This window comes from Carettochelys insculpta, chromosome 2 (assembly GCF_033958435.1).
Source record: "Carettochelys insculpta isolate YL-2023 chromosome 2, ASM3395843v1, whole genome shotgun sequence".
NCBI lineage: Eukaryota > Metazoa > Chordata > Testudines > Carettochelyidae > Carettochelys > Carettochelys insculpta.
The window spans coordinates 20,834,634-20,856,961 of record NC_134138.1 but is presented as its reverse complement, the minus strand read 5'-3'; the positions used below and the strand labels follow the sequence as shown (position 1 = coordinate 20,856,961).

The 22,328-nt window shown below is 43.8% G+C and overlaps 1 protein-coding gene across 1 annotated transcript in view; it reads right to left on the bottom strand.

Moving 5' to 3' along the window:
* Positions 1-20,152, bottom strand: part of ADCY8 (adenylate cyclase 8) — a 218,256-nt gene extending 198,104 nt beyond the window's left edge. The window contains exon 1 of the mRNA XM_074985614.1: positions 19,259-20,152. Within this exon, the coding sequence (XP_074841715.1) occupies positions 19,259-20,152 (894 nt within the window). The remainder of the gene's footprint in view (positions 1-19,258) is intronic.
* Positions 20,153-22,328: the final 2,176 nt, after the last annotated feature.

The following is a 22,328-nucleotide window of genomic DNA, read 5'->3' as shown; positions in this document are numbered from 1 at the left end:
CAATTTTCCTCTCTTGTAGATTTCACAATCTTTCCCTGATACAAGGTTCAGTATGCCAACAAGCTTCCTTTGCAAGACACACAATACACAATACACACGAGCGGAAAGAGAGAGAAGCATTTGTTATCTCCTGTTCGAACCTGTCTAAAACCATGTCTATTTCACAAACTTTGTCAGTGCAAATTATGTTGACATAAATCCACTGCGTTTTGTATGTTGCTTGTGTGTGTGCATATTTGGCTTCTGGTATTGGTGCTTCATGTACTCACCAGAAGTGCTTGTGTCACTGGCAGTGCAGTGCCCCATAGGCTTACTGTCTCTTGGGAGCCTCTGGCAATTCCTGGTGGGACAGAAATCAGTCACACAGAGGTGACTGGGAGCATGGGAGCCATTTCCTGCTGTGCAACAGACTCCAGTCCATAAAGTTGCAGAAGGGTAGTAGTATCTGTTTCATAAAAAACAACAAGGAATCCTGTGGCACCCTAAAGGCTAACAAATTTATTAGGGCATAAACTTTCATGAGCTACAGCTCACTTCACCAGTGAGGAAGTGATCTGCAGCCCACAAAAGCGTATGCCATAAAAATGTGTCAGTCTTTAAAATGCCACAGGACTTCTTGTTGTTTCTGCATCCCATAAAGGAATCTGTATCCCATCATTTTTTCTCCTCTTTAAAAAATCTTGCATGAATCTGCACATCCCTCCTCACTGTCCACCCTTTCTGACAGAAGCATAGAGCCTGCACAGTTCTGCACCATTGTCATAAGCAATGCAATAAAGGAGCACAATTCTACAAAGTTTGGAAAACCACAAGAAGGACCAAATCAGCAGGGAACACAACATTTTCTTGGAGAACAGATTGCTGTGGGATAGGATGAGAGCTAATTCAAGATAGATAGTGGCATTCATGGAGCAGCTGCAGATGGCAGAGCACTATTTCTGGGTCCAAGAAATGAGCTCAGACTGGTGGGATCTCATTACATTACGGTATGGATGGATGAGAGTAGCTGCACTGAAAGTGGAGAAGCAAGTGGCAATCACTCTGTGGAAATCTGCAATGTGCTTGATTGCTACCGGATAGCGGGAAATTATTTTGAATTTAAAACACCCACTCTGGCTGCCGTCGTCATGCAAGTGTGCAGAGCCATTAATGCTCTCTTGTGATGCAGGACTGTAACCCATCATAGCATACAGAACACAATCCATTCATCTGCGGCAATGAGGTTCCTGAACTGCAGTGGCCAAATAGGTGGTACGCAGAATCATAGTTTGACACCTGACAACAGTGTCATAGAGTGCATTAACAGAAAGAGCTATTTGTCAATGGTTATGCATGCTTGGTGGATCACTGGGGATGCTTCGTCACCATCAATGTCAGCTGGTGTAAGAAGGTGTGTGACAATCACATCTTTAAGAATATACAGCTGTTCAGAAAGCTACAAGCAGGAAATTTCTTCTCCAATTGCTTGATTATCACTGAACATAAGAACATAAGAACAAAAGAATGGCCATACTGGGTCAGACCAAAGGTCCATCCAGCCCAGTATCTTGTCTGCTGACAGTGGCCAATACCAGGTGCCCCAGACGGAGTGGACCGAACAGGTGTTGATCAAGCAATCCATCTTCAGCTTCTGACAAACAGAAGCTAGGGACACCATTCCTTACCCATCCTGGCTAGTAGCCATTAATGGACCTAACCTCCATGAATTTACCGAGCTCTTTATTAAACCCTGTTATAGTCCTAGCCTTCACAGGCTCCTCTGGCAAGGAGTTCCACAGGTTGACTGTGCACTGTGTCAAGAGGAAGTTCCTTTTGTTTTAATCCTGCTGCCCATTAATTTAATGTGATGTCCTCTATGATGTTTAATTTAATTTGGTGTTCTGATATTACGAGAACGAGTACATCATTTTTTTCTTGTTTGCTTTCTCCACACCACTCATAATTCTATATACCTCTATCATATCCCCACTTAGTCTCCTCTTTTCTAAGCTGAAGAGTCCTAGTCTCTTTAATCTCTGTTCATATGGGACCCATTCCAAACCCTTACTCATTTTAGTTCCTGTGTTTTTAACCTTTTCTAATGCCAATATATCTTTTTTGAAAGGAGGAGACCACATCTGTACACAGTATTCAAGATGTGGGCATACCATGGTTTTATACTAGGGCAATAAGATAGCTTCCGTCTTTTTCTCTATCCCTTTTTAAATGATTCCTAACATCCTGTTCGCATTTTTGACCGCTGCTGCACACTGCATGGATGTTTTCAGAGAACTATCCATGATAATTCCAAGATCTCTTTCCTGATGAGTTATAGCAAAATTAGCCCCCATCATGCAGTATGTATAGTTGGGGTTATTTTTTCCAGTGTGCATTACTTTACATTTATCCACATTAAATTTCATTTGCTGTTTTGTTGCCCAATCACTTAGTATTGTGAGATCCTTTTGAAGTTCTTCACAGTCTGCTTTGGTCTTAACTATCTTGAGCAGTTTAGTGTCATCTGCAAACTTTGCTGCCTCACTGTTTACCCCGTTCTACAGATCATTTATGAATGGAGATGTTAAAATGCCAAGTGATTGTGGGGAACCCAGCCTAGTGTTTGCTCCCCTAACTCATGAAGCCATACGGTAGGGATTTAACGTTTAGGTGGTTAATGGTTAACCAGTAAGCCTCACCCTAAATGAATGAGGCTTACCAGTTATGGTTAGCTTGGGTGGGGGAGGGGGTTTGGAGCAGCCTCCCACCCCCCATTTAATTGGTTAACTGATTAAACCTCATATTTAACTGGTTAACTAACTAAACAGGATTTTATATCCCTTCTGCATACTGGCTCCCTCAACAGAGCCAAGGGAAGTTCCAGTTACTAGCTTAGCAAGTGCAGAATGATAGGTGACGGGAGTTTTTGTAGACTGAAGGGGAGCTGCCATTGTTTAGCCACAGTATTGGATCTCAGTGAACAAAAGTCCCAGTGGATATAGATGTCTGTTGCATCCTGCACAACATTTGTGAAGTAAAGTGAGGAAAATTGCCATTGTGCAGAGTGGGTGTCAGTTGAGTTCGAACGGCAAGAGAGGAGGGCTATTAGAAGAGCTAAATGTGGCACTATATGGTTCAGGAACTCTGAAAAAATAAAACATCTTAACACCGAGCCATGCGGCAACACAAGCAGCAGCACTCGCCTTCTGTATCTGAAGAGCTGGAGTCTGTCTATAATGATACACAGAGGTGGTTCCAGCTCTACGACTGAGCTCTAAAACTCAAATGTACGTAGCATTCCACTCCCCTCCTCATCACAGCAGGAGACAGAACAGCAGCTCCTACAGCTGAACAGCTATGAGGCCTGAAGAAGCAGGGCAGCCACCCTTTCTCAATCTCTCTAAACAAGCAGGGGAGGGCAGGAGGTGGCCTAGATGGTCATTGAGCTGAGCAGGCTCCAGAAGGATGAATCATCAGCAGACTCCCATCTTTCCAGCAGGGCATACAATGGAGTCTTCTAGGGCAGGGGTTCTCAAACCTCATTGCATCCCACACATCCCCTTTTTTTGATTTTACCCCAAGATGGGGTACGGAAGCCTGAGTCTGCCTAAGCCTAAATGACCTGGGGAGTGAAGGGAGGAGAAAAGCTGACACCCAAAAGCTTTAGCCTGTAACCCAAGTCCCAACATGCAGCGCCAAAACCCTCAGGCTTTGGTCTCAGGTAGGGCTTGGCCTCCAGCCTTGGGCTGCAGCAAGTTTAAGCCAGCCCCAGTGACCATATTAACATGGGGTCATGACCTGCGTTCAGGTCCTGACTCAGTTTGAGAAGCACTGCCCCAGAAGCAGCATGCTCCATGAGAGCTGTCTCTCCCTGCCTCTCCCCTGTGGGACAAAAGAGAGGAGGTAATTTCTTTTATTGGACCAAATTCTGTTGGTGAGTGAGATGAGCTTTCAAGGTAAAAGACATTACTTCACTCACCTTGTCTCTCTGAACCCTGGGCCCAGCATAGCAACTACAATAGGGACAACAATGGAAGGCCTCTCTTTTCTGTGTGATTGTTAACTCAGCCAATTTTGAATGCCACAGGTAACATTTTCACACGTGACCAGTGATTTTCCACACCAGAAGTTTTGAGTGCCTGAGCTGAAACATCTTGAAGGGGTTTGATTATAAGAGGGAGGGAGGTGGGCACTTTTGACATATTTCCATGAAAAAAATACAATAAGAACAATTGTACTCACTGGTCAATGGGTTATATATACCTGTTGATGCTTGCTCTGCAGAGGATGGGATTCTGTTAGGGTGTGTATACGCCACACTATAAATTTGGGCTGTGACCCAGAATTGAGGCCAAACCCCTCTGCCATCCACTCACAACACTGTCTGACCCTAGTCAGCATGCATGCAGGACTCAGAGCCCAGAACAACTCTGGGGGACAAGCTTGAGATCAACTCCTGCTGTGAATCAGTTCCAAGCCCCTTCCTCTTGCAGTCTTGATGTAGTTGAAGTCACAGACCTGAGTCAGAAAGTCTGCATCATGCAGCATTGACACATTAGAACAGCTGTGAGATATAGCCTGGTTTTCAAGGCAGTGTGGCTGCTCAAAGATAGGCTTGAAAAGATTGAGGCCACAAGCCTGGGTCCAACAAACCTGGATTCACAGTGTAGTGTCTATGTTACAGTTCAGAGGTGGAGAAGCTGAACTTTCATGTCAACGTGTAGAGATTCTTGCATTCAGCTGCAGAGATTCCCTAGTTCTATAATGGTGTCCTCAGAACGTGGTTGAATATTCTTTCCAAAAGGCCTGGATTCTCAGAGTAGTCATCATTATGGGCAGATTCCTGTACTTTACAGGAGCTGATGGATAGCTGCCTTGAAAATCCTTTATTAAGGCAGAAGATAGTTATTAACTATCCTTTATTAGACAGTTGTTCTGAACTGTGGTGATACGAATGTGTGCTCTGGAAATAAAGACATGCTACTAAATGAGTGAACTGCCCTTCACAAGATGAAAAAACACATTAAAATATCCCAGCAAGGTGTCAGTTTATTGCTTCTGAAGAGAACATTAGACCTTATGTTGCCTGAATTACAATTCTGTACTGCTGGGAAGAGTCTCAGTTTATTTGGACAATGTGGGGAGCATTTTATATTCATTGAGCTACAAGGAAAAGCCAATTCTCAACATCTTAGCCTCTTATGTAGTCACTTACATCTTTGTAAAGTGGGTCAGATGCTCACCCACAAGGACAGTGAAAGAAAGCAGCCTTAAACCTAGTGGAACCAGTCTCAAGAGATTTTCTCCTAACAGAAGAAACTTCTGTTGGTATAGGATCTCCATAAACTGCTCTTAAGCCCCCCTCTTGTCCATCACATTCACTAACAAATGGGGCATGGTCATCTGGGTGCAAGGTGGATAATTCCCAGGTGCAAGAAGAGAGGTAGAGCAACCCCAAATCTTGTTCCAGGCCTTTTTCCTTTATTTATGATTTATGTTATTTTTATAGGAACACACGTCTCTGCATAATTGCAGGTAGTTCAAAATAGAGCTGAGCACTGATTTTTTGATAGGGGGACCACTCTGGAAACACTGGGGGAGACGGGAGGATCAGCTCAAAAGCAAATTGATATTTTTGCTTTTCTTGCTAAAACAGAAGTTTAAAAAAAATTTAAAGAACCCCCAGCAATTACAATACATAAATACATAAATAAAAAATGGGTTTGAGTCAAAGAAAATGAATTGTTCAATAGATAGCAAAAGTTTTTGATTTTTCATTTTGTTTTGAGTTAAACACTGAAACAAACCACCATTTTTGCAACAGGAAGTCAAAATAAAACATTTCAAAATAACTGAAAAACACAGTTTTGGGCTTTACCAATATTCATGTTTGGAGCTGAAACTAGATATTTAATCCAACCTACATTTGTGAAGAGTTCTGTTATCCTGAAAAATTAATATTTCAGTGAATTTAATATTTGCAAAAATATTTCATCCCGTTCAAGTCTTACTGTCTTCCACAAGAAAACTCGTATGCTTAAAATTATGCTGGTACTTAAAATGTCTTCCTGAATCAAGGTTTTAATTAGGTACTGTAACAATTCTACCTGATTATTCTTTACTCAAACTTGTGTGTACATATTTTCACTAGTGTACTGAATGGCATTTTCAGTAAAAGAACACGATCTGTGGCCATACCAAAGCAATGTACATTAATGAGATTACTAAAGTTAGAATATGGCTATGAAATTAGGGTTGGAAGAGTTTTGCAGTGCTGGGTAGCATTGGAACTGGGTGGATTTTTTATTAACAGCACAAGAAAAACTTGAAGTGATTTTGTAATAAAAAACGCATCTGTGTAAAAGTTATCTCTACTTATTTAGCATACGTGATCTCTGATCATGCATGTTCCTGACTTCTTTAAAGGAAGCTGATGATACAATTTGGCTCAATTTACTCCACAAGTCTCATGATGGCAGAAAAATTACAGCTTCATTTCCAAATTCCATCCTGAATTTGTAACAATGGTAATTAGAAAAGTGGCGTCGTCATTAATTAATGGATTTATTCTCAATTTTTACACTGCACTTATCCATTCTCTCTAGTTACATAAAAATTGTACAAAAACAGGTTACAGGCACTAAATAAACACGAAGCATCACAATGTCATATTTGTGGAGCTCTTTTTCCAAATGTAATTGTATGTAAGGCTTTAAACTGAAAACTGCCTACATACAAAGCCTGCGTGCCTACATGCAAAGCCTGCAGAGACATTGCCTTTGCTCTGGAAAGCCATACCCACCTACTCCCCAACACACCTTCCAAAATCCAAGTCTATTACACAGCTATTACAACAGGCGGTATACTTCTTCCAGTGCACTAAATACCCCAATAACAGCCATGCAGAGAAAATGATAAAAGACAAAAGCACTGTTTTCACTCTGTTTCTGAGCTCTCAGATCTCAGCCTCAACGGAATCGTATACACCACCTTCAAAAGATGGTCCTGGGAGCTTAAATCCACAACATTGCTTGCTCCAAAAATCATGGTCTTAATACAGATGCTTCATTTATGGCTTATTACAACAGTCTGTAACCCACCTTCCCCTCCTTTTTGCGTTATGACTTGTAATTATTAATGGGTCACTTTGCCTTTAGTTGTCCCTTAGAACATGTGTTAACTACTTACACCAAACAATCTGTTTCACCTCTTATTTAATTGTGGCACTCTAGGTATGTCTACATTACAATTAAACACCATCTGTTGTGGGCCTGTGTTAGCTGACTCAGGCTTGGTGGGTGAGGGGCAGGCTGAAGGGCTGTAAAATTGTTGTGGAGCTATTCCAACTCAGGCTGGAACCTGAGTTCTAGGACCCCATGAAGATCCCAGAACAGGGTCCCAGGGTCTCTCTCTCCAATACATGGTGATCCAATAAAAGATATTTCCTCATCCACCTTATTTATGTAACATTTTCTTACTCAGCAGGTTCCTTTCTTCCTTCCTTCCTTCTTTCCTTGTTTTCAGGGATCAAATCTTCTAAGCTTAGTGACCAAATGTTTTTACATATTTTTACTTCTGTAATCACTGCAGGGCAAAAAAGAAAGAAAAAAAAAACTAAGACAGTGAAGGCAGGGGGTTTTGCTCCTTGTGTGTCACCAACAACATTGTTTAATAAGTGCCATTTATTTCCACATGTGGAAATCCACTGAAGGCTACAAGGTTAGACAGCTACTAACCAAGACATAATTTCACCTGTGGTCTCTTTATTACTAGAGATGAGTGGAAAGGAAAGGACTCAACTTCACTTTCAGATCTCAGACTGAGTTTATTGAAATGGCAGTCACTTTACTGTTCATGATGGCCCCAGTCCATAAATACATAAAATAACCCACTGATCTGGCCCATTAAGTGGAAATTTATAAACAGGCACTAAGCAGGGAACCCCTAAAGCTATTTCTATGGAGTTACTTTTCAGAGGAGAACCCCACTTTAAAATTTCTTAGGTTGCCATCACAGCCAAACATAGAAGCTGAAAGCAAGGTTGCACTCTTAGTGGAGGCAAATTTATAGAGCACTAGCAAAATAAAATTATGGAAGAAGTTTGAAAATATATGTATACATATTTGTTAATGATAGAGAGACAAGTGCATTTCTGGCAGAGAAGAAAGCTGTAAGTAAACTGAAGAAAATCAATTCTGAACATGCTCAGTGAGCATGTGAATATTTCTAAGAACATGATTGAAGTCCCATCCACTTTGTGGCATCACACAGGCAGGGAATGATAAATTCACACCTGCTCTTTTTCAGCTTGACAGGCACAGAGGATGCTGCTCTGAGGTGGCTACTGGGGTGGTTTATAAGAAAGAGCTTGCAACCATTTCATTTTAACACCACAACAAATCCCTACCACATTAACAACTTAGAAGTTGTACAGGTTGAGCCTCTCTAGTCCGGGACCTGACTGGTGCTGAGAATTTGCTGAACCTCCGGAGGTCAATGCTGTCTAGCAGCACTACCAACACTTCCATCTGTCACTGTGCTCTTAGAAGACACTGAAGAGTAAATTACAGCTAAAGAACAGCACAGAACACTGAGAGCCAGGACTAGTGGCTGTAAACAAACTTCATGGGACTGCATGAAACTTTGCCACACCCATGATAAGAGGTCATCTGGCTAACTAAAATCCCACCAGATTGTGGATGCTGCCAGACAAGAGAGAACCAGACTAGAGAGGTTCAACCTGTATTTACACTGGAATAATATGAAAAAGGTAGCATTACTCTGCTTTTTTGGTTGCATTTAGTTCTTTGTACAATACAACTATTGTTCCAATACTGCGGCTTCAAAGCCAACGGGAGTTTTACCATTGACTTTAAGTGATTGAAGTCTTGAGTCTTTAACAAGAAAAAGGTGAACAGAAAATACTACATGTGGGCAATATAGCCCAGTTAACATTCCTGTAGGAACTGTTAGGATTTGCATTTTTAGTTTTAACTATGCCACCTTACTCTTGCTTCACACTACGGTTGGAAAGAGAAGGCACGTAACTGACATAAGCAATGGTGCTTTAAACAGACAATTTCTCACAAATCTCTGAACCGTGTTCTTGACAATGCCATGCCATTTTTAATGGAAATGATTGATTTTTTATTTTATTTAAGACCTTATTTTCTGAAAGGGAGGGGCATTTTCCCAGAGTTAACCTATAAATAGGGAAATAAAGAAGAGATGAAAAACATCCTAAATTGAATTTCAGATGATTCATCTCAGAAATTGTAAACTTGGCACTTGAAAGGACCAATCCTCATTTAAAGCCATGAGCAGACATACAAGCAATTAGCTCTAAATTAACTCCCTGTAGTGCCATAGGGGTATAAAGTTGTTGTGATATAAAATAGTGCCAGCTCCCTAAAAGAGAAAATCCAACACTATGGAATCTGATTTTCTTTATAAGGAGCAAGGTTACATTTAAACATTTTTTTTCCTAAAATCACCCTGTCTGCATGTATATCTTAACAAATGTTGACACTAAATAGAGAGTAGTTCTTCCTGCTCTTTATTCTGGAAGCATAATATGTTTGAATGAAAGGTAACAGTGAAGTGAGAATCACTTTGTGTACTCAACACAGTAATAATAAGACTTGGCATTTACATGACACCTTTGGCATAAGATACTCAAAGCACTTTGTGAAAACATTAATTATTTACCCTTATAGCACCTGAAAGACACATTTATAGGTATGTGCATAAACAGAGATACAGAGACTTTTCAAAGTCACACACCATGGCAGTGGCAAATTCAGAACCCAAAAATCCTGATTCTGAGTCCTTAGTTGGAATATGCACTAGATACAAATACCCACCATACAAGACCACAAATGTCTGTCATAATAAATTTGGTGTAATAGATATTAGAATGATCTCTATAATGGTTTGACGTCTCAAAGGATCTGTATATACATTAATACATTAAAAATATAAATTCTTAAGACTGGCATCCATTAGAAACACTTTCACACAAGATATAGATCTTTTTCCTTTGTCTAAGTAACAGATATTGGAAAACAAATTGTTGTTCCTTTAATTAAGCTCTTTGCTGCACATTTAAGACAGACAGTATTATATAAATATCTTTCCACACTGTGTCTCTTAGTCTCAGGAACATTTACCAAATTATTATTAATTATCTGTATGTATTTGTGCAGATTCGAAAAGAAGAATATTGGCGTTCGAAAGGTGTTGTTATGGGAAGATTCTAAGAATAGGATGGATGCAGAAGGTCACCAATGAGGAATTCTATAGGAAGATACAGCGGAAAGAGAACCTGCTGCAGAAGGTTTTAAAACAGAAGCTACAACTATTTGGGCATATTTGCAGAATGAATGACAAATGAAAAATCAAGACCCTAGTATTCGGCATAATGGATGGTTCGAACAGGAGAGGCAGACCCCACAGAGAATGGATAGATGATATAGTAGATTAGTGCAGAGCCAGTCTACAGGAACTAAGCCACTCCGCACTGGACAGGGAAAAATGGAAGGAATAGTGAGAGAGGCATCAGACACCAACGGGCACTGAGCCCACGGTTATTGATGATGATGATGTATTTGTGCCTCCAGGCCGCAGTCATAGCTCAACAGAGAAGAAACACAGAACAAGGAGACAGTGCCTGTACTGGAGAACTGACCACATAAGTAAATCAGCAGAAATTGGAGAAAAAGGGGAATAGAAATGTGTCTGTAGTGCAGATCCCTTCAAACAATATGAACTAGGGCATCTGTTGGCTCTCTGTGTCGCCCTTGTTTTGAATAATAAAAACAAATAATAAAAACAAATTTTTAGTGAAATCTTTTCCCTATTAGAAACTCCCATTGATTTAGTAGGTTGGGACTGTACCCTCTAACTCGAATATGACTGTGCCTTTGGAAACAGTGTAAGGTATCTAAGGAAAAGAACATATTTTGGCACATGAAGTTTTACAACAAAGGAAAAAATCGGTTAAAAATCAAAAATTGCAGTAGATACAATGATCAAATCAGGAAAGTCATGTTCACATTTTATTCAGTCATAATTCAAAAAAAAAAGTCAAAAATGTGAATTGAATTAATATTGAGAGCACCAGGAGGAGAAAACAAACAAAACTCCAGACCCTTGTTATGTACAAGGGATGTAGTTTTTTGCAGACTCTGATAAAATGGCTGTTGCTGCACTGTAATGCTTCAGTGGTTCCTCAGAGTGCCTCATTGCAGTAGTGGTTAATTAAGCTACACAGCAGCCCTCGTCTAAATTATTAAACAATCATTCTGTAAGCACCTAGAGAATAACAGTGTTATAAGCAATAGCCAGCATGGATTTGTCAAGAATGAAAGGAATTTAGTAACTCAGCTGGGGTTATGGGCTGGTCTGTGGCCTGTGATGTGCAGGACATCAGACCAGATCATCATGATGCCCCTTCTGGCCTTACAGTCTGAGTCTTTCCTTCAGGGCTAGCTGTGTGAAACTATGCAGTCAGAGAAGTTGGCAAATGAAATCCAAGGACTTCTTAAAATAGTTGCTTATAAACAAAACTTGCATGATGAAAAGTTGTTGTGTCAGCTGCTGGCAGTGTCTTTCTACAATTTGCATTGTGTAACATGGTATTGGCATCTTCCTTTGCTCTGTTGTAGTTTAGGCAGAAGCACACCAGCATCATCAAATACAGATTCAGGTGTTTACAAAGAGAAGATTGATATAACTGATTACAAGTGACTGAAATTAGAGCAAAACAATACTTGGCAGCACGAGCAGGTGTCCAAGTATGAAATCTGTGCGTTAACCTGGAATGTACTTGTGACATTTTGTAGACGTGCTGTGTAACTGTGCTAGTTTTCTTAAATAAATGATCAGTCCTAGATGCTGACCCAAAGCTCACTGAAGTCAATGAGAGCCTTTCTGTTAACCTCAAAGGGCTTTGATCAGACCCCTAATGCAAACTGCCTTCCATCCACTCAATGCCTAGCAAGACCCCTTTTAGAATGGCTCCAAGCAGTGCTGAACACCAGCAAATCGATGGGAATTTGGAGTGTTACCATATCTCTGGTTCTGGCCCTACACACCAAACTGATCATGTTTATTCCTGGCTTATACCAGTGTAACTGGCCTGAGAATCTAGCTGTAAATGTTCAACTATTCACTGTACAAAGAAGTGACTTATCTTACAGAACTGGAAGGGACCTTGAGAGGTCATTGAGTCCAGTCCCCTACACTCACAGCAGGACCTATCACCATCCCTGACAGATTATTTTTTTTAAATCTAACCTGCCCTAGACCCTTGAAAAGGCCCCCTCAAGGACTGAGCTCACAACCCTGGTTTACAAGGCCAATGGGCTAACCACTGAGTTATCCCTTCCCCCTCACTGTTGTTTTGTTGTTTTTCTGTTTGTTTTCATGTGTGCTGCGAGTCACGGGGGTGGTAGTAGAAGGTACAGTATTCCCACCAGCAGTGGACCAAACAACTCAGAGAACCATTTGCTCTTGCTCTGGACACAAGTTGTTTCACCCTATTCCATAAAGCAGATTACCCCAACGAGCACCTTGCCAACTAATCTTGTAGTGATGCAAACAGACCCCAAACTGCCCCCTCCCACTTCTCTGCCCAGTTGCTTACAAGGGGAAGTATCAGCTGAATAGCTGCAGCTATTTCTCCTTCCAGGCCATGAATAAGGACCAAGACCACTCAATCCATTCACTTTCAATTACTTCCAAGGTGCACAATTCCCATTGGCAAGTGTTGCTTCATTGGATGTTGCGATTTTAGCCAAACCAGCACACCCCCATATTTTGTTCATGGGGCAAAAAATTTCACCATTTTAACGGTTTTGACAATAGTATATCAAAATGATTGTAGTAACCTTCATGGAGGACAAGTGTACCAGTTCGGCTGCTTTCCAAAATTTTACGATCAAGTGATAAAAGCAGGCTTCGTACATGGACCTCTTACTCCTTCACTGATGAGCTCTCCAAATGGAATTCATCATCGAATTGTAAATATGACTAACGCATTTGTCTAGTGTGGCACATTATTGCAGCTGTTCCAGAGAAAAGTATATCCAGTGCTAATCTAATTATGCTTTGACCCACTGATATCCGTTGTGCTATAAAAAGAAACAAGTTCATAATCCAATCTAAAAAAATACAACCAGTTTAGAAGTCACCCTAGGTAAGAATGGCAGTAAAGCTGGACAGTACATTGTACTATGAAAGAAGATTTAGGGATAGTGAGTGAAAAAGTTTAATTTTTTTTTACTTTCATGTACAAATTGGTCTTTAGAATACTATTAGACTAAAATATTTTAAAGGATACACTAGTATTCCCACATTGATATCTACTATAATGGAAATAATGAAGGTAAATGTGTTTACGAAATCCTGTTAGCCCCATGACATGTGTATAGTAGTTTGTTATTGTAGGGTTTTATAATAACACTGAAATATGCCTGAAAAAACCCAGCCTATATAAATATAAAAAACTGCACAGTCACTGGAAAGAGGTTTATTAATAGAAGGATCACATTTCAGATCTAACTAATCTCGGTACTGCTCCTTAACTCCTTTTTAAAACCCTGTATAATGTACATAGTTAGGACTAGATCCTTCAAGCCATCAATTTCAGCAGCTATTTCTCACATGGATAGGCTCACTGACTTCAGTGGGACTTACGTGAGCAATGGTTTAAGAGTTAAGCATAAAAATCCAGTTTATGTACATGGCTTACATAATTCAGCCTGTCAGAATTAACACTGATAGCATCATCTGCCTGTATTGTATCTTAATATAAATGCAGCGAACAGTTTATTCTTCACTATATTCCTGAAGCAGACAATTTACTCTCTATACTTTATAATCCAATAAAGGAAAACTCAATCGCAAACACAATACAAACAGAAACTCGGTGGAAATTCATTTATAGGAATGTCTGCAGTAAAAACATCACATCTCAGTAGCTGACTGATTTTTTTTAAAAAGCACATAAACTTGAGAGTTATATTTTTAGTGAGTAAAGACTTTGAACCAGATTCTTCAGTCCTTGCTCAGGGAAAATTCCATTGTAAGTGAGTGAACACTTTGCCTACCCCAGAACTACAGGATCAGACCCTCCTTCTGTGCTTTAACTCTGGCAAGTATTGAATATTGCTTATACATTTCACAACACTCCCAACTGGAAGTCAATGGGAGATGAGCATCTCAGAATCTTCCACTACATGCTAAGCAAACAGCAGAATTGGGCCAAAGAAGATCTAATTTTGTTTTCTTTATCTCACTTCTCTCTCTCTTTGCCACACCCCTCCAACTTTCTCCCTGAAAGTAATATAAGTAAACCACAGATTAAATAATATTTGGAAAAATGGCATTGGGAAATTCACATAATCCCATGTAAATCATAACTAGAGAAAATGATGCACTGTGGGTAATATTTATATGCATTAAAATGTGTGTGCCTTCTTTCGCAAAAACCACAGATACCCCCAAAGACATGCTGTATGTGCCCTGTGTTCAACATTACTGAAGACTTTCAGCTGCATCAGAGCAAATAAAAAGAATAAATTTTGTTATAGCCATTTAAATTAATTAGGCTAAAGAGAAAACAGGACACATGGTACTTGACTCCCCTCTGACACCTTTGTAACGTCATTAATTTTGATGGAGTTACTGCTGATCTCCACCAATGCAAGAAATGAATGAGACCCATTATCCACATGGATACTACTGGATAAGCTAATGAACTGGACAGACTATATCTCACAATATTATACTGAATACTGTTCACGATATTTTCTCTGCATTAAATGCCCATTGAAGTCAGCAGAAAAACTCCTATTTATAGAAAATTCAGAATTGCATCCTTGGGCTCTTCCAGCATTGCTTGCATATTTTAATTCATGTAGCTGGTCTAATGTAGGTAATGATACACCCTCCTGTATATCCAGATGGTTAAATTATTAGAGCTTTCCTAACATTATTAGAGAAGCAACATGGGTGAGGTAATACCTTTTTTATTTTAGCTTTTATTATCTCACTCTCCTTACTACTACAATAAATTCTTTCCTATCCAGCATTCTATCATCCAGAACTCTCAAATAACTGTCATTTTAACTGTAAGTAAATGTAAGTTATGTTTTCTATAAGTACAGTATAGTGAAAGTAAATACAAATATATACAGCAAATACAATATAAGTTTGCAGTGTACAACGCTACTGTTGTTGGTAAATAAAGCACTCTGCATACATTTTTGTTTGTTTCTTAATATCTAATCTTTTTTTTTCTTTTTGTGTTATGCATTCCTAGGTATATCTCTCTGTTATCCAGAATATTTGCATACCTAGGAACCTCCCGATCCCGGGGCTGCCGGATATGAAAGAGTTTACGTAATTAGACATACACAGGTCACTGAATCTTATATTTACAGCGTACGTAAAATAAACAACATAATAAAAGAGGAGAGTTTTAGCTGGAAGATTAGAATATCTTAATTCTCCTACAGATTTAATTATTACCCTGGGCAAGTCATTTAAGCTATCTGCATCTATCTATAAAATAATATTGACAGTGTTTTGGGGCTCATATCATTAACGGTTTTAAAATGATTTCAAAGGGGGAAATGGCTCTAAGAGTGCCAAATAACCATTTGGGCTATATGTTCCCATGTGATTGTATAGATCTTAGTGCATTCTGGCCATGTTAAGAACAGCAGTTAATAGGTATTCTAAACTACATGATAAGGCAACTATCACATCACTACACTTCTGTAAAGTGCTGCCCCTACACAATATATGTTGTTTGATGGTTTCCTGTTCCTACACTTTACCATGCAAGAAATCAATCCAGTGCACAAGACAAATAATGTGATTTGAATTACAATTCATTGTCTAAGTGCAGTACCTGATTGCATCTTAGTGCAGTAACAAAAAACTTATCCTTAAAAATAAGCCTTGTCGGATAGATGTTGAATGCAGTTCTGTATGAGATTCTGAACACACTTAGCTCACAGGAGTTGAGGGTGCTCAGGACCTTGCAGGAGTTTCTAAGCACCTTGCAGGATCATGCCCATCATTTGGGCTGGCCAAATAAAAGCTTATGGAATACCAAATGAATCTGGGTGATGAGAGAAGCCGCTATTGGACAGAACAAGAGACCACAAGAGGGAGCCAAATGAAAATGTTTTACATACAAAAATAAAAAGGCAAAGAATGTTCAGCACCAAAGGCCAGAGGAGAGCGCCTGCCAGCTGCTGGCTTTACTCACCATTCTACCCCTCCACTTTAATCCAAGATCAAAAAAAATTAACTAGTGTGCACTGTATAGACTCTGAAAAAATTAATTGAAGCATAGGGAGAGTTATTCTTAGAGGAGTCTTTATTCCCTTAATCAGGAGAATGCTTAATGCAAAGGTGGAGGAAAGAAAAAGGGAAGAAAAAAGAATGCAAAATGTCACATAAATGTTAATATCCTTTCCCCTGGCAAGCTGGGAAAGGAGCAGATCAAATCAAATATTCTGGTGGAGAAAAAAGTGCTGGAGCAATTTATAATTTGATCATTTAAATAACTGGGTCTGTTAAAGTGTAAAACAACACCAGTCCATTGAACACTCTGTGCAACCTATTAACTGGTTCTATATCTTTATTTCATAAAGATAATCATCTAACTAGTAGTATTCCTTTTTTCATGGTTCAAGAGCTTTCATTCATGCAAGCGACTATATGTTGTTAATATATTGTTAAATAGAAGAGATAATCAGTGCCAAGAAATGTCTATGTTGTGAATGACCCTCCTTCCTTCTCCCAAAAAAAGACTAGCTAAATGCATTGAAATAAGTGAAGCAGATTATACAGTATTAGTCATAGATGATGAAAGTCCTTTTCTGCAACTGACACTGGACTGAGATGGAATTTTTTCAAAACTGACTTGGAAAATGACTTTGACTGTTATAAGTACATTTTTCTTTAACATGGTTAATTTTATGGAGCAAAGGCTCCACATTACAGCACACTATTTCCGATTCTCTAAAAACTGATGCTGAGTAAGACACATTGTTCATCCCCTATCTGAATCATAAAGAACCCAGACATTAACAAGCAAAGGCAGCCAATCATACCAGCTCTTACAGTAAATGAGTGTAATCAGAAATAAAGCAAAACTCCTAAAAGTGCATACAGTGACCATAAGGTAAATGTAATTGAATTGCTATAGTAAGAAAGGATACCAGCAGAATCAAGTGGCAGCATGAGACCAGTTTGTGACATTGGATTGCTAGGAAATTAATGTAGTCAAAACTCTTAGTGTAAGAATGTGCACGATTTCTACTTGCATCTCTCTTGTAGTCACGTGGCAACAACAGCAGAAGACACAAATGAGGATAGATACATATCAGAAAAATGACACAATTTTTGCGCCTTCCACTGGTTGAGATTAACTCATCCCTTGCCTTCCTTGTCCATTCCTATCAGTCATGTTCACACCATAAATTGATGTGAAATACTGGGAGCTCAGAACCATGACATTCTAGAAGGGAGGAAAAGGAACATCTAAATGACTGGGTTCTGCATTGCTGCCCAGTAAGTGGGAGGACTAAAGCTTAGCAAAACATCCTATTTCCCAGGAAGACAGGGATGTTGCAGATTTTAATCCATCAGTGTTTATCAAGTGATTTTGGGACACGGGAATTTATAAAGTGACTTTGAGATGCAGGATGAAAGGGCCTACGGCTGTGTAAAGCAATATTAATCCAAAATTTACTCTCTCTATCCTTCCCTCCAGCCCCTACGCAATTAGTATTTTGAGTACCAAGTCCCCATTCATGCCCGAGCTTGTCCCACAAAGAGTCTGACAGCAAGAAAACCATGAAGCATGCACATGCACACACAGTCTCCAGCAGGAAATAAACTCCCTGTCCTAAGTGATTCCTTCGAAGTGTCCAATATAATTTTATTTGACCCAAGAAGATCCACCTTGACCAGCAACACAGTTTTGGGGTGATTGGATGGCTGCCTAAAAACTGGGTCCAATGCCCTTTGAAATCATAGGAGGGAATCATAGAATCATGGGGCTGGAAGGGACCTCAGGCGGTCATCTAGTCCAGTCCCCTGCTTCAAGCAGGATCAACCCCAACTAAGCCTTCCCAGCCAGGACCTTGTCAAGCTGGGACTCCATAATCAATGGAGGTCTTTCCATTATTTCCATGAGCTTCAGCTCTGACCCTCAGGTTTTTCACTCTATCAGTGTAAAGTGATTAATTTTATAGCTTGGAAAAGCAGATGCTAAGGAGGGGTATGATAGAGATCTATAAAATTGTGAACGAAGTAGAGAAAGTAAATAAGGAAATGTTTTCTCTTTCATGTAGTGAAAGAACCAGGGGGGTAACCCAATTAAATTAATAGCCAGCTGGTTCAAAACAAAAGAAGCCCTTCTTCACACAAAGCACAGTCAATCTGCAGAACCAGTGCTTTTTTTGTGCCGGTACTTTTCGGTACTGAGTACCGGCACCTTGGCAGATAAAGTTATGGGATTGGCCAGTGGTAAAGGGTGGGGAGCTGGCTAAGTACTGGCTCCTCTTTTTTTTTTTTTATGAAAAAGACACTGTGCAGAACTCTCTAGCCTGAGATGTTGTGAAGACCAAAACTACAACAAGGTATAAAAAAGAATTAGGTAACTTCATGAAGGATAGGTCTATCGATGGCTATTTCTCAAAAATTTCTGGTTGTCCCTAGCCTCTGACTGCCAGAAGCAAGACATAGACAACACAGCATGGATCATTCAATAACTGCCCTGTTCTATTTATTCCCTTTGACACACCTGACCCTGGCAACTGTGGAAGGACAGGACACTGGGCTAGAGGATCCTTTCGTCTGACCCAGTATGGTCAAGCTCATAGTCTTGCAAAAAGAAAATATTTAGTAACATTTCACATATTTCAATAACAATTTCCACACCAGCATCTCAACACACTCCACACACCCAACATGCTTGGACAGAATTTTAAGAGCAAGGAAACCAAAAGACACAAAGGAAGTGGAATGTTTTGCTAGAGATCAGAGAACTCCAATCCACCTCCACCTGCCCCCTGCCTCCATGCATGCACTTCACCCAGCCCATGCTCCCTCTCCCAGGGGGCTTCCCTACTGTGATCAATCTTTCTTCTTCTTTGTCCTCCTCCTCCCAGTGACACACAGCTATTAAACACCCCACCCTTGCAGACACATCCTGGGGCAGAAATGCAGGCTGGCTGCCCCGTTTGTTAGAAGGTACCTGGTTGATGGAAGTCACTGCCAGCCTAGGGATTACCAGCTGCATGACGAGCTGCAGGAGGGAGGTCACCAGCCCCGCCAGGATGGCCCAGGTGAGGGGTAGCGGAAGCATGCTGTAGGTGGCAAAGAGGGTGAAGAGCACGTAGCCAATCCCATCACCCAGGAGGCCACAGCCCAGGCCGGCGGCCAGGATCTGAGTGGCCATGGCCACCCACGTCACCACCCCGCTGTACTGCAGGTAGGTGTAGGAGGTCGTGTCCTTCCTGACCACCACTAAGGCACAGATGACCACCTCGATGCCGGTGAAGAAGCCCAGCAAGATGCCCTTGATGGGGTCCATGGGGGCCGAGGCCAGGGTCAGGTGGAGGAGCAGCAAGGTCAGCTTGGTCAGCACGTCCAGGATGTTCATGACCACCTCGGACTTGCGCCTCTGGCCCAGGAAGTAGCGCTGGTAGAGGCGCTCCAGGTCCCGGGACCTGAAGGAGTTGCGCAGCGTGGGGAAGATGACCCCGCGGTAGGTGTAGCCCCAGCTGAGGAAGAAGTCGGAGTTGCTGGGGGCGCAGTCGAGGTGCAGGAAGCCCAGGTCCCCGCTGCTGCTGCTGCGCTCCGGGAAGACTTTGGTGCCCCCGTTGTTGTGGCGCTGGGACTGGCGCCGCAGGGGTTGGTGGTTGGGGCAGCAGGAGTCCTGCGAGCCCAGGGCTCTGCCCCCGCCGCCGCTGCTGCTGCCCCCGCTGCTGCTGCTCTGCTCCTGGATGAAGCGCTGCTCGGTGATGTGGCGCACGGCCGTCTGCCACAGCAGGCGCTGGGGTCTGGCGCGCCCGCTGCCCGGGGGGGTCCTGTTGATGGTGTAGAGCTCCTGGCTGTCGCTCAGGCACCGCACCTCGGACAGCTCCATGGCGGCTGGGGGTCGGGTTGTCACATGGAGAGGCGGGCGCCGCCCGGGGTCGCTGGCCGGGGGGCGGCTAGTGGCGGGGGGCTGGTCGACCCCGGAGGCCCGGCTGGCCGGCCCCCCCCGGCAGCCCGGGCGCTGCCGGAGCCCGCTGTGTCCCCTGCATGCCGCGAGCGAGTCCAGGCGGGTTTATGGCACGGGCTGGGCTGGGCTGGGCTGGGCGCGGGCGGGAGGGAGGGAGCAGCTGGACGGGGGGGGGTGGCTCCGCCGCCCGCGGGTTTGCAGCCTCGCCGCTGTGATGTCTCGCTTGGCAGCGCGCGGCGCCGGGCGGAGGAGGAGGCGAGGACCGCGGGCAGGCGAGCGCACCCCCCCCACCCCGCCGCGCTGGCGTCCGGACCCGGGATAGGCTGCGGGGCCGGAGGACGAGGAGAGCGCGCGCCGGGCGGAGTCCGGAGCCCGGGATCCCGCGGCGGGTGTTACCCGCCTCGCGCTCAGGGGAGCGAGAGGCGCCCGGAGCCGCTAGACTCGCCGCGCCGCCGGGGCAGAGCGAGCGCAGGGGGCTGAGCCGAGGGCGCTCAGGGCCCGGAGCCGCGGGGCTCGGGCAAGCGCGGGGCCCCGGGAGCGCATTGCAAGGCCGGAGCCCGCAGCCGGGCTCCCCGGGCGGCCCCGGAGCCTCGCTCCCGCCACGCGGGACCTTTTCCTCTCTTCCTGCCCAGCGGTGACTCGCAGCAGCACATGTCCGGGCGGGCTTAGGGCGCCCCCTGCCCCGTGGTGGAGAGACTCGGAGCGGGGGCCATGGCGGGCACCGCACCGACCCAGCAACTCCCGGAGCGCCCGGGACTCAGGGCGCCGGCTGCCCCCGGGCTGGGCTGCTGAGTGCCGGGCCAGGTGCGGGCGCAGGAGTTGTCTCGCTTCGGGCGGCGGGCGCGGCTGAGCTCAGTGCAGCCCGGGCTGGCGGTTCCCGGCCGGGCTGAGCCGCAGGCGTGCGGCGAGCGCGGCGCCCCGGGGCGCGCCTGGCAGGCGGCGCGGGGAGTGGTGCTCCCCAGCCCGGCGGGCCGGCATGAGCAGCGGCGGCGCGGAGAGCATTAGAGCCCGGACAGACGGGATTAGCGGAGAGACCGGCGGCGGCGGCGGCGGCGGCTGCTCCTGGGAGAGGCAGAGCCCGGCACGGTCAGCTGATGCCCGGTGACGTCAGGCTCCGGTCCCTTGCACCCCCCTGCCGTCCAGTTACGGCAGGAGCGGCCCCGGTGCCGAGGCTGCGAGGCAGGAGCTGCCCCGGGCTGGCCCCGCTCAGGGAGGCTGCGGATGGCTGAGCTGAAGTGTTGCCAAAGTGCTGCCGGTGAGCTGGGCCCTGCAGGGGCGAGGAAAGGGTCGGGAGAGCCCGCAGCCCTGCCTCACGCATGCAAAGACAGGGGCACAGGAACCAGCCTGCGCTGGAAACTTCCCCCTCCTCCTCATTAGTAAGCTTGGGCTGGTGGACCTCCTGCCTGGAATAAATGATGTTGCGCAACTGTCCCCAGGTAGGCTTGAACCTGCGACCGCAGCAGTTTAGTGGAGGCACAGCTGGAGGTAAAGGCTCTGGGCTTAGGCTGCAGAGGACACTTATTCCTTCCCTCTGTAAGTGGTCTAGGTACCATTCCATGGGACAGTTAACCACACATAGGTGTGTTGGTTACATACAGTAGCATCTCAACATTTGCAAGTTCAATTATTCATAAACCACTGCTTCCCTGGGGCCCCAGGGCAGGAGTGCCTGCAGCCCCCACCTTGCTGGGGCTCTGGGCAAGAGCCCCAGCAACCAGGCAGGGAGCCACTGCCATATTCAGGAAATTCAGCATTCACTGGGGTTCTCAACACAGAACCCTCACAAATGTGGAGACCCTCCCCTGCTCTACTTCCCCTAGCTGAGGAAGGGTAATTCAGCTTCAGAGACCCAGTTGAAATCCCAAACAAGCCCCCACTTGTAGCTGCCTAGGAGGCAGATTTGAACCTTTGACCACTGGAGCTTACTGCAAGCACTTCTACAATGAGCTGAAGGCCCACTGACTATTAGCCTAGGCTATAGAGGACACTTAGTCATGCTCTGTGAAGTGGTCTAGGTACCGCTACATGGGATGGTTAGCCACACGTAGGTGTGTGGGTACAATTGCATCTGACGAAGCAGGTCTGTTCCTACGAGAGC